We start from the raw sequence: 12500 nt of genomic DNA, 5'->3' as shown, positions 1-12500 counted from the left end.
TAAACAAAATAAGGGTCCCTGCATTGGGCCCACTGCCATTCCCTAACGCTGTGGCACGAGGCCCTCAGGGGGAGTGGAGCCAGACAGGGAGACACAGTAATCCTGCAGCCCAGGGACGAGGCCCCTATCCTGGGAGGGGAAGGGAACAGACCTGCCTTTGAGTCTTGGATGTATACCAGAGTTGTTGTTATTATAGAGATGACACAGCTTGGGTTGCAAAGTTCACGTTGCTTCTTCCATCTTATAACACTATCAAATTCCTTGTGGAAAACATTTACATTTACATTTACGTCATTTAGCAGACGCTCTTATCCAGAGCGACTTACAAATAGGTGCATTCACCCTATAGCCAGTGGGATAACCACTTTACAATATCTTGAAAAGGAATGTGTCTAGATTTGTTATAAGATGGGTTATATTGGAATGCTACTGCATTGTGCTCTAGTGTAAAGCCTATGTGGGACTGTGCTGTGCCATAGCTCCAAGGTCGTAGGGATCACCAGCTGAATTTGAGTAGAGCAGAGATGGATTGTGAGAGCTGTGTGAGAGCAGCCCTCACTCTCTGGTCATTGTGCTCCTTCCACCTGACTTCCCACCTTCACTGTGACACAATGAAACAGGGTTCATAAAGATGTATCACCCACTCTCACTCTGTATGACCTGGCTAGCGGGTTAATAAATATTTATTTGTTCTTTCTCTTCTCCTCTCAGATTCGTCGTCCAGGGAGGGCGAGGGCGACCAGGGGCCGGGTGGGAAGTCCTCCAGCGTCATCAGCTCCGACGTGGCCCTGTTCGCCAGCATCGCCTCGGGCAGCGTCATCTTCATCGTCATCATCATCATGCTGGTCCTGCTGCTGCTCAAGTACCGGCGGCGGCACCGGAAGCACTCTCCGCAGCACGCCACCACGCTGTCGCTCAGCACGCTGGCCACGCCCAAACGGGGCAACAACAACGGTTCGGAGCCCAGTGACATCATCATCCCTCTCAGGACTTCGGACAGCGTCTTCTGCCCGCACTACGAGAAAGTCAGCGGGGACTACGGTCACCCAGTGTACATCGTTCAGGAGATGCCCCCACAGAGCCCTGCCAACATCTACTACAAGGTCTAAACTCAGCTCCACCACCCCCTCCCCCCTGGCAGGGCGGCTTTGGATTGGTCCTTTCCCATCTCTCTCTCATTGTTCTTGTTGTTTTCACAGAAACGTCACTATTGTGGTTATTATTCTTGGTTGTTGGGATTCGTTGGAGAACTCAAGAGAAAAGCTGTTGCTGCTCTCTGGGGATAATTTTTTTTTTTTTGGGGGGGGGGGGGGGGATACCTCCTCTCCACTCCTCTCCTCTCCCAGTTTGCTTGTGTGTTTATGTGTGTGGACGGACGGACAGATGGAGAGACAGAAGGACAGAAAGATGCACGTGTTTGTTTTTGGATACACAGGAGGAAAGGAGGAGTTGACTCAACCCTCCCTTGATATTCTCTTCTGGGATTCTCCCTAAGAGAGACTGCTGCTGGGAAAGAGAGGGAAAGAGACAATGAAGAGAAAGAGATTGGAAAGAGACAATGGAGAGAAAGAGAGGGAAAGAGACAATGAAGAGAAAGAGAGGAAAAAGAGAGGGAAAGAGAGGGAAAGAGAGGGAAAGAGGGAAAGAGAGAGGAGGAGCGGAATAGGGGGGATGATGAACTTATGTCAGTAATGGCATTTAGTCCCTCTGCTCACTAGCCAGAGACACTTTGTGGATTCAATGACGGGAGCGAAAAAAGAAAAGAGGGATTCGAAAATATCCACTCTGGGACTTTCCTGATTGACACACGCACATCACCTTATCACCCACTCACCCAATCACAGACCTACACACCCACCCACATACTCACCCACCCACCCACATACTCACCCACTCTCACCCATTGTGAACTGTTCAGACCCTCGTACTAGTTACAACCCCCACGTTCCCCTCATCGTTCCGACAACACCTTTTTATTTTCTAGCATCATGAATCGTTACCATGGTTACTTTATAGCGTCATATTGTTGGTTCATTCCTGGTATCGTTCAACTTGCAGATAGATAATTTTTTTTAGTGACGTGTTATTGTCGCAGCTCATGCCGTGCTGGTGTACGTGACTTTCAAATACACACAGACACATGTGAAACACACACACACACACACACACACACACACACACACACACACACACACACACACACACACACACACTGAAGCCCAGCACTGTGAGAGCAGAGAGCAGAACTTAGAGAGGGATGGACCATATGGAAGACGAGGGGGGTTTATTTGTGCTCCGTCCTGGTCAGGGGATAGGCAGCTCATTCTACTTCCTCTGAGGAGTCAGGGGGAAGGGTGGAGGACCAAAACGAACCATAGAGCAGCACCTTTTACCCCCACTGTCCCTCTACCCAGTCAGGCAGTCGGATCACAGAGAGGGAGAGAGAGGATAGCAGCTGTATCCCTCCAGTAATGGGCAATAGTAGCAAGGGCTGGTTTAAGCTTTCCATAGATGGGCCTTTACAACATGGAGAGGTGTTAGTGAACCGGAAGTACAGGCAGAAAGAAACCCCAGCCTGCTTTACTGTTGCAGTAAAGATAAGAGAGGCCCAGGTCCAGTGGAGTGTAACCCAGCCGCTGGCTGAAACAGAGAGGCCCAGGTCCAGTGGAGTTTAACCCAGCATGCTGGCTGAAACAGAGAGGCCCAGGTCCAGTGGAGTTTAACCCAGCATGCTGGCTGAAACAGAGAGGCCCAGGTCCAGTGGAGTTTAACCCAGCCGCTGGCTGAAACAGAGAGGCCCAGGTCAAGTGGAGTTTAACCCAGCCGCTGGCTGAAACAGAGAGGCCCAGGTCCAGTGGAGTTTAACCCAGCCGCTGGCTGAAACAGAGAGGCCCAGGTCCAGTGGAGTTTAACCCAGCCGCTGGCTGAAACAGAGAGGCCCAGGTCCAGTGGAGTTTAACCCAGCCGCTGGCTGAAACAGAGAGGCCCAGGTCCAGTGGAGTTTAACCCAGCCGCTGGCTGAAACAGAGAGGCCCAGGTCCAGTGGAGTTTAACCCAGCCGCTGGCTGAAACAGAGAGGCCCAGGTCCAGTGGAGTTTAACCCAGCATGCTGGCTGAAACAGAGAGGCCCAGGTCCAGTGGAGTTTAACCCAGCCGCTGGCTGAAACAGAGAGGCCCAGGTCCAGTGGAGTTTAACCCAGCCGCTGGCTGAAACAGAGAGGCCCAGGTCCAGTGGAGTTTAACCCAGCATGCTGGCTGAAACAGAGAGGCCCAGATCCAGTGGAGTTTAACCCAGCCGCTGGCTGAAACAGAGAGGCCCAGGTCCAGTGGAGTTTAACCCAGCCGCTGGCTGAAACAGAGAGGCCCAGGTCCAGTGGAGTTTAACCCAGCCGCTGGCTGAAACAGAGAGGCCCAGGTCCAGTGGAGTTTAACCCAGCATGCTGGCTGAAACAGAGAGGCCCAGGTCCAGTGGAGTTTAACCCAGCATGCTGGCTGAAACAGAGAGGCCCAGGTCCAGTGGAGTTTAACCCAGCCGCTGGCTGAAACAGAGAGGCCCAGGTCCAGTGGAGTTTAACCCAGCCGCTGGCTGAAACAGAGAGGCCCAGGTCCAGTGGAGTTTAACCCAGCCGCTGGCTGAAACAGCTCTAGGTACTGTAGTGTCTGCTCCCAGGGGCAGCAAGGAACCTTGCTATCCTACACAACTTTTAAAAAGCACAGGGACGTCAAAGCTCATTGTCACTGTTTCTCAAGCATCATCTTTAGCATTTCCTTATTGTTTATGACTATTCTTTATTTTTTATTTTTAACAAAATAGAAACAGAAGGAGTAAGAAATCAAACATCTGAAAAAGCATTATTTATTTATGATAGACACATTAGAGCGCAGGTTTTGTCAGAAAGACGGTGTTGAGAAGCTAACGTTAATATGTTATGGTATAAAAGTGCACATTATGCAAGCTAGGGTTTTTGATTATTTGATATCTATTTCACCCATATGTCCCATCTTTTCATGAACTTCCACCCAAAAGGCTGCCTTTTCCAGATACATAGGGCTAGGGCCTGGGAATGGGATAGGGAGGGGAGCCTGGACGTACGCCCCAAGGGGAGAGGAGGTTGTTGGAACCCAAAATAGCATAACCACGAGGCAGACCGGCAGTGCATCCCACACTCCCTCACTGTAGCATCTCCCAAAGGACCATGGGAAGATTCCCACGATGACCCTGTGCCCCCTTTTTTCTTACTACCGTGTGTGTGTGTGTGTGTGTGTGTGTGTATACGTCCTCTTGAGCAAGGCCAGTGAAAGACAGCAATTTTTCTGTTTATTCACACACATTTGAAAACATTGACTTAAGAAAATGAGAACTCGATTGGGATCTAGACCACGCCCACCGTGTATCACTGTTCACTACCAACATTCTCATTGGTTCATTAAAGAACATCAAATTTCACCAAGCCTTGTATGATCCGGGGTTTGTGCCTCTAAGAGGCTACAAAATCTGCAAATATGCAATTTCTATTTATTTTTTTAAGAATTGAGAGAAACCTACACCTATGGAAAGTGTTCTTAAACCACTGAGAGATGTAACAACAAACAGGACAAAAACAAAACTAGTAAAGTACGTCACACAAGCCTGCTGTTAAGGTTTTTTATTTGAAGTGTTATTTTAAACCAATTTTTTTTTTTTTCAGTGATTTTTTTTTTTTACTGTGTGCCGTAGTTCCAAAGTAAACTGTGAAAAAAAAGAAACATTTTGAAAATGAAATGCACCTGGACAGTTATTTAAGAAAAAAACGAGAAAAAAAAACAAAACACACACACTAGGAATCACAAACAAATTGATGTTTAGTTGCTGTCTGACTACGGCAGAATATGACAATCTTTTTATTTCTTTGAATCTGATGTCCTTATCCTAGCTAACGTACAACTGACATTCTTGTGACATTGCTAGGGTTGATCTTCTGTCTCAGTTATATGGATGAAATGTTGCAGCAATGTTGAGAGAATGTTAAAAGCTGGCTAGGAGAAGTACTTCAGCCTACTGTAAAATGCCTTGCTCGTATTGGTCAGCCCTTGGTCACCTGACTCAGTAATTTTGCACCGTTCTTCTGTAGGTAATAAACTGTAAATACATGAATGTTTGTATTGTATATGGATCCTGGGTTGTTACAATAGCCTTATACACCTTTTTAGGAAAGTACATGGAAAAGAATACAGAAGAAATGGAACACGCGTCAGTAAAACAGAGCATACTTTTGTTGGTAAATAGCTTGTGTAAATATTGACAAGATCAATAAAACTTTTTTTTTTTTTAAATCAACTCTTAAAGTAAGATGTTTTGTATACAATTTGAATTTTTTGCTATGTATTTTAGGTAGCGCTCGTTGGAAAGCCTGTGTCCTCCTCCCACTCCCTCCCCTTTTTGCACTGTTTCCATGGCAATTTGGTTTGAATAAAATAGAGAAAATAAGTTGCCAAACCAACTGCTGCATATTTGTGCCACAAGTGTGTACCATAAATATTTATTGAATTTGTTTTTTTTGTGTTTCTGTTTTTTATTTGATTTCTGTTCAGTAAGTGACACAGTATTATGATTGCATTGTTCATTTGTCTCTCTGTCCTGGTTTCGTTAGTCTGTTCTGGTTTCCTTAGTCTGTTCTGGTTGCCAGGTGGCTGTTCTGGTTGCCAGGTGGCTGTATCTGTAGCCCCTCCCCTTTCAGTTTGAGATGGCCAGGCCGTTGAAATGGTTAAACATTCAAAAACAAAATTAACTAAAGTGAGGAAAAATGACACACATTCCACCAGTCTGTTAAGAACTGAAAATGTTTTTCAATAAAATATTTTTCCTATGGACATGCCGTCTGTGTGTGTTGTTTTGAGTCTGTATTTCTGTCTAAAATAGATGGAGTTTCTGAACATGTGGGTTCTCTACTGGACATCACACTGCGCAACACTTGTGGTTGCAAAACACGTTGGCCTTACCTGGACTCAGCATTTGTTACTATTGGAAGCATTGATTTGACGTCTTACCAAGACAAATCATTTTAGTGCGCTGACAGATCATTTTGCTTACTTTAACCTAAAAAAGTATTGAAACAAGTCAGAATATCTTAAAACAAGATACATTATCTTGATGCATTTTCGGGGTAAGCTAAATCAACCAGAAACAACTCAAAACGTATCATTTTCACTTCATGATCTCAATACAATACTAAAAAAGATCTAGGTACGATTTGTTTTTTGTTTGTTTGTTAGTCTCTAGGAAAAAAGTGTTAGGTAAGCTGTTTCTCTGTTGTGGGTCTATGCGCTGTTTCTCTGCTGTGTGTGAGTGTTTTTGATAAGATTTTTCATTTATTAGGATCCCCATTAGCCGACGCCAATGGAGACAGCTAGTCTTACTGGGGTCCGACACATAATGAAAAAGACATTACAGACAAAACACTTTACAATTCACATACATTTAAAAACATACATGTTTATTTTCATTGTCTGAGTATGTTTAAGAATATAGTTCCAATGTTTCCATATGGTATCAGTAGTATCCCTGTGTTCCGTATGTCAGTAGCCAGGATGTGTATAGGTGTGGTCCATTGTGCTGTGGCCCGGGGTGATGATGTCATGACGGGCTGTGACCCAGCAGCCTAGTGCAGAGCAAGAAAGACCATAGCAGCCACTGTCCTGCCTGGACCGAGTCTACACTAGGGACTGTAGCGTTTTAGACCAGCCACTGTCCTGCCTGGACCGAGTCTACACTAGGGACTGTAGCGTTTTAGACCAGCCACTGTCCTGCCTGGACCGAGTCTACACTAGGGACTGTAGCGTTTTAGACCAGCCAACCTTTCGAAAAAAGGTTTCCAAAAGGGTTCTTCGGCTGTCCCCATTGGATAACCCTTTTTGGATTCTCCTATGGGGTAGAATCCCAAAATAGTTCTACCTGAAAAAAAAAAAAAAGGGTTATTCAAAAGGTTCTCCTAAGGGGACAGCCGAATAACCCTTTTAGGTTCTAGATAGTACCTTTTTCCTTCTTCTAAGAGTGTACAATAGACCAGCTACTGAATATCTGGCTGGGTTATTCAAACCCAGCCATTGTCCTCCATCTAGCTACATATAATCACCAATGCTATTATCCTGGACCCGAACACCAAATAGATTCCTGTGTCCGGGTCAAAATCACTATAAATCACTGGGCATTAACAACCCGTCCTGGATTACTGTGCTGTGCAAAATATCCCAATACAATATCCACTAGGTCTATACCACTGTGCTGTGCAATATATCCCAATACAATATCCACTAGGTCTATACCACTGTGCTGTGCAATATATCCCAATACAATATCCACTAGGTCTATACCACTGTGCTGCAGTGACGTGTGGTGAGGTCGGAGGCTGGGTAAGATCTGGCTGTTATCAAAGCCAGATTTACTCACAAATAAACCTTGATGAAGCCCAAGTTCACCACAGATAGCTCCGCCAACCGGAGTGACGTAAGCTATTAACCGAAATGGACAAACAATCTTCACCAAATGTAAATACCAATGTAGCCAAGATACGTAAGCGATAGCCTCCGACAAAAATGACTCACTGCTCAACTGAGCTCAGCCATAGACCGATGTAGCATCCACAGTTACAACTGATAGGTGGCACTAAAATACCAATATATGGACACTTTTCGTCTGAATAATTCGCAAAGCAAACTCCTGAGTAGGGCTGTTTCGTGACCGTATTTCCGCCACACCGGCGGTCACGAGTCATGAAGGCAGTCAAATTCCACGTGACCGTTTAGTCACAGTAATTAGGCTTCTCCGAGCTCTGATGCTGCTGATGGTCATTAGTAGCCTACCAAACATGTTAACTGCCTGGTACTCAGCACTCTATTGTCCCTCTAATCACTCTGACATCAATGCAAATGTCATCGAAGAGAGCCCATGATGAGTTCATGTTGCGCAACATTTCTATACGCTATGCAATTGCATGAGAAAACAGAGTGATGGCCTCTATTAAAAAAGAGTAGGATCCCATCAGCTTTCTATAGGCTTACTATATTTATTTCTCAACCTTCCTAATATTAAGCACATTGCTTCTCTTTAAAACAGGAGTATAGCCTACCTGGCTGGCATGAAAATGAACCACAGGAAAAGCGTCCTCCATTTGCTATTTAAGTACATAGATGACATGTATTTTTCCCCCGCTGCCCCTGTTTCGAGACAGGAAGTAGGTGCCAGGCGCACCGGCTTGAGTGTGTCAAGAACTGTAACGCTGCTGGGTTTCTCACACTCAACAGTTTCCCGTGTCTATCAATAATGGTCCACCACCCAAAGGACATCCAGCCAACTTGACACAACTGTAAAGTCCATGTCCCAACGAATTGAGGCTGTTCTAAGTGCAAAACGGGGTGCAATTCAATATTAGGAAGGTGTTCCTAATGTTTTGTACACTCAGTGTACAATAAATAATTATAGTGTTTTTGGATAAACGCTAAAAATAAGGTCTGTGGTAAACAACCTTAGGAGATCTGATAAATGTTGTTCTCTGAGATCATCTTCATCAGCTAACGTCACTTTTTGTGAATTTGTAAGCATTTGTGTAATCAAAACAAGCACATTAAGGCTTCATAATTCATAAACGTCATGTTAACTGAATGATATTATCTCATAGAACAAAAGACATAATATCTCCTAAGCAAATGTTAACCTCAGACCGTATTTTCAGCGTTTATCCCAAAACCCCATTCTTTTCCCATCACATTCCCCAATAGGAATGGCCAACGAACCAGAGGTAACTCATTTCCGGTTTTTAGGACTACAAGCTGGGGAGCTCTATTCTAATGATTCAATAGCAGCCTAACCCACAAATTGCAAATGAAAATGTATTTAGGCCTACCGTTACTTGTAAATTAAGACCATTAGTCTGGTGAACCTCTCGTGACAGCGTTGTAGAAGTCACAGCAGAACCCCATGTCCATTAAATTAATCTGCAGGCACACAGCAGGGAGACACATCCCCAAGGCCTCTATTCTACAGGTACACTGGAGGGAGACACATCCACAAGGCCTCTATTCTACAGGTACACAGCAGGGAGACACATCCCCAAGGCCTCTATTCTACAGGTACACTGCAGGGAGACACATCCCCAAGGCCTCTATTCTACAGGTACACAGCAGGGAGACACATCCCCAAGGCCTCTATTCTACAGGTACACAGCAGGGAGACACATCCCCAAGGCCTCTATTCTACAGGTACACAGCAGGGAGACACATCCCCAAGGCCTCTATTCTACATGTACAAAGCAGGGAGACACATCCCCAAGGCCTCTATTCTACAGGTACACTGCAGGGAGACACATCCCCAAGGCCTCTATTCTACAGGTACACAGCAGGGAGACACATCCCCAAGGCCTCTATTCTACAGGTACACAGCAGGGAGACACATCCCCAAGGCCTCTATTCTATAGGTACACAGCAGGGAGACACATCCCCAAGGCCTCTATTCTACAGGTACACAGCAGGGAGACACATACCCAAGGCCTCTATTCTACAGGTACACAGCAGGGAGTCACATCCCCAAGGCCTCTATTCTACAGGTACACAGCAGGGAGACACATCCCCAAGGCCTCTATTCTACAGGTACACTGCAGGGAGACACATCCCCAAGGCCTCTATTCTACAGGTACACAGCAGGGAGACACATCCCCAAGGCCTCTATTCTATAGGTACACAGCAGGGAGACACATCCCCAAGGCCTCTATTCTACAGGTACACAGCAGGGAGACACATCCCCAAGGCCACTATTCTACAGGTACACAGCAGGGAGACACATCCCCAAGGCCACTATTCTACAGGTACACTGCAGGGAGACACATCCCCAAGGCCTCTATTCTACAGGTACACAGCAGGGAGACACATCCCCAAGGCCTCTATTCTACAGGTACACAGCAGGGAGACACATCGCCAAGGCCTCTATTCTATAGGTACACAGCAGGGAGACACATCGCCAAGGCCTCTATTCTACAGGCACACAGCACGACGCATGCGCAAAATATGAAATTGGCTCAATGCAACGAATGAGGCTACTTCAAGCTAGGCAAAGGATCCTAGCTTGTACATTAACAGTGACTGGATTCAGGAACGGCCGCGTCGTCAATGATTTGAATGGATTTGAATGGCTGGAAAGGAAGGCTGGTTTTGATGCAGTTTTAGGACATTTTGAGCATTAAAACCACCAGAATCATCGAGAAAAACATAACAATTATTAGTATTTTTTAAATATATATTTAGTTATTTATCTGACTTTTCATAATATATTGTTTTATTAGATTTTCACAGAGTAAGCATTGCCTGCTGTGCAGTAGCCATGCTCTCTGTCTGTCATGCTCTCACAGTATATCATTCTAACCTCCTTCAGAGACGTGTGTTTGTGGGCAATTAAAGAGTTAAAAATCAAATTGAACAACACTTTAATCCAATGAGGCTTCCCTTAAATGTTGATTCAAAAACTGTCACAGAGGAGGAGGAGAAGAAAACGAACAAAACAAAACAAAATGAGAAAAAAACTAATCAAATTTCAGAGTCTACAACCGTCCCTCCGTCCCCCCATCCCCCCGTCCCCCCGTCCCCCCGTCCCTCCGTCCCTCCGTCCCTCCGTCCCTCCGTCCCTCCATCCCTCCATCCCTCCGTCCCTCCGTCCCTCCGTCCCCCCGTCCCCCCGTCCCTCCGTCCCTCCGTCCCTCCGTCCCCCGTCCCTCCGTCCCTCCGTCCCCCCGTCCCCCCGTCCCTCCGTCCCCCCGTCCCTCCGTCCTCCCGTCCCTCCGTCCCTCCGTCCCTCCGTCCCCCCGTCCCTCCATCCCCCCGTCCCCCCGTCCCTCCGTCCCTCCGTCCCCCCGTCCCTCCGTCCCTCCATCCCTCCGTCCCTCCGTCCCTCCGTCCCTCCATCCCTCCGTCCCTCCGTCCCTCCGTCCCTCCGTCCCTCCGTCCCTCCATCCCTCCGTCCCTCCGTCCCTCCGTCCCTCCGTCCCTCTGTACCTCTGTCATCTCGGCCTCATCTGTGTGTGTGTCTGTAATTGAACCCTGTTACCATGGCTAGTCCCTCATACAGTATACCCAGCCCAGGACACAGACCAGACAGACGCCTTACATGTCAGTGTTCATTAGTTCTGTACTGTCGCACAGGATAAACACCCAATGCCCATTCTTCCTCCATAGTTGGCATTCCTCAATGATTTATAATCATTGGATTGGTGTAGACCGTGTGTCATATTTCTACCGATACGCACACGTTTCTCTTCCCTGTAAGAATGATTGACCTGTAACAAAGTCAACCCAGTTGTCATGCTAATATGAATAAATTGTTTGTTTAGCATTAGCCCTGGGGCTAGCCAATAGCCAACATCAACACTAGGCCTACAGTGTCCCAGTACAGAACTCTCTGTATGATTCACGGTGGTAACATCCACGCTAAGCCCTGTGTGGTGGTGACCTGCTCTGTAACCATGACGCTGAGCTAGGCGTTTCACTGTAGCCAACACCTTCTCAGCCCTGAAACTAACCCAGCATCTTTTGTTTACAAACCTTGCCGGCGGTTCCCTCTCCTCTCTGTCTCAATATCCCTCAGCCAGTTTGTCTGCTGATTGTACACACGTATGTTACCTCCCTTTGTTGTGTCAGCGTAAGGACAGATCTGTTTTTATTGGGTGTGTTTTAGTGGTTGTGTAGATTTTCTTGTTCCTCACTACTCTCCTTCCCGCACTCCTCCCGCTCATGACTTCCTCTCTTTAGCCCTTCTTTCTTTCTCCTTTCTCTTTCATTTTATTTTATTTTGTTTCCCCTTTTCTCGGTTATTTGGAATCATGTTTCCTTTAGAAAGTCACATTTTCTCCTCTCGTATCTCTCGGCTGTTTATCACGTGACTTCAGTCTCACAGCCGGTGACATCACAGGTACTCCTTTTCAGGCGTGCACACCCAGAGTTCCCAGTAATTAGACAGCCACTAGTGAATCTCCTTTTAATGCTAACATTATTGTCAGCTCGAAGCGTCTCCTGTCCTGGCTCTCATTAGCTGAGCCTTCTGTTAGTGGCACGGGGGCTTTAATCAGTTGGAAATCAGTTGGCCGCTAATGCTAACCGCTAACGGAGCTCTCATCTTCTCTGAGTAAGGAGTGAGTTACGGAACAGATTCCCCTTTCATTAGACATACATGACACCTCTGCTTCGCGTGTGTGTACACCTCTAGACCTTTGGTTAAAGGTTAACCTCCGCAGTCCTTGGCTCCTCTATATCGACCCTAACTGACAGTACCACAAATCGCAGAGGATACTTCAGTCCAAGACAGGTGTCAATCAAACAGACTGACAGCCTATCAGAGATGTGTTAACTCATAAGCCCGGCCCTTGGTCACCTCATGCTGTCAGCACCGGGCGTGGAGCCGTCAGTCACCTTGTCGCCATGGCGATACCTCATCATTATCCTCCTTTGTCTCAGGGATCAGTCTGACATCATTAGACACCAGT

General features: G+C 46.5%; 1 protein-coding gene across 1 annotated transcript in view; it reads left to right on the top strand.

Annotated features, from left to right (window-relative positions):
- Positions 1–1109, top strand: part of LOC311115739 (ephrin-B2a-like) — a gene marked incomplete at both ends in the record, with an annotated part of 3323 nt that extends 2214 nt beyond the window's left edge. The window contains one exon of the mRNA XM_084190887.1: positions 712–1109. Within this exon, the coding sequence (XP_084047013.1) occupies positions 712–1109 (398 nt within the window). The remainder of the gene's footprint in view (positions 1–711) is intronic.
- Positions 1110–12500: the final 11391 nt, after the last annotated feature.

The sequence above is a fragment of the Coregonus lavaretus genome (genome assembly GCF_964263955.1).
Source record: "Coregonus lavaretus genome assembly, contig: HAP1_SCAFFOLD_4520, whole genome shotgun sequence".
Classification (NCBI taxonomy): domain Eukaryota; kingdom Metazoa; phylum Chordata; class Actinopteri; order Salmoniformes; family Salmonidae; genus Coregonus; species Coregonus lavaretus.
The sequence above is the reverse complement of the archived record's forward strand: the minus strand, read 5'-3'. Positions and strand labels throughout refer to the sequence as shown.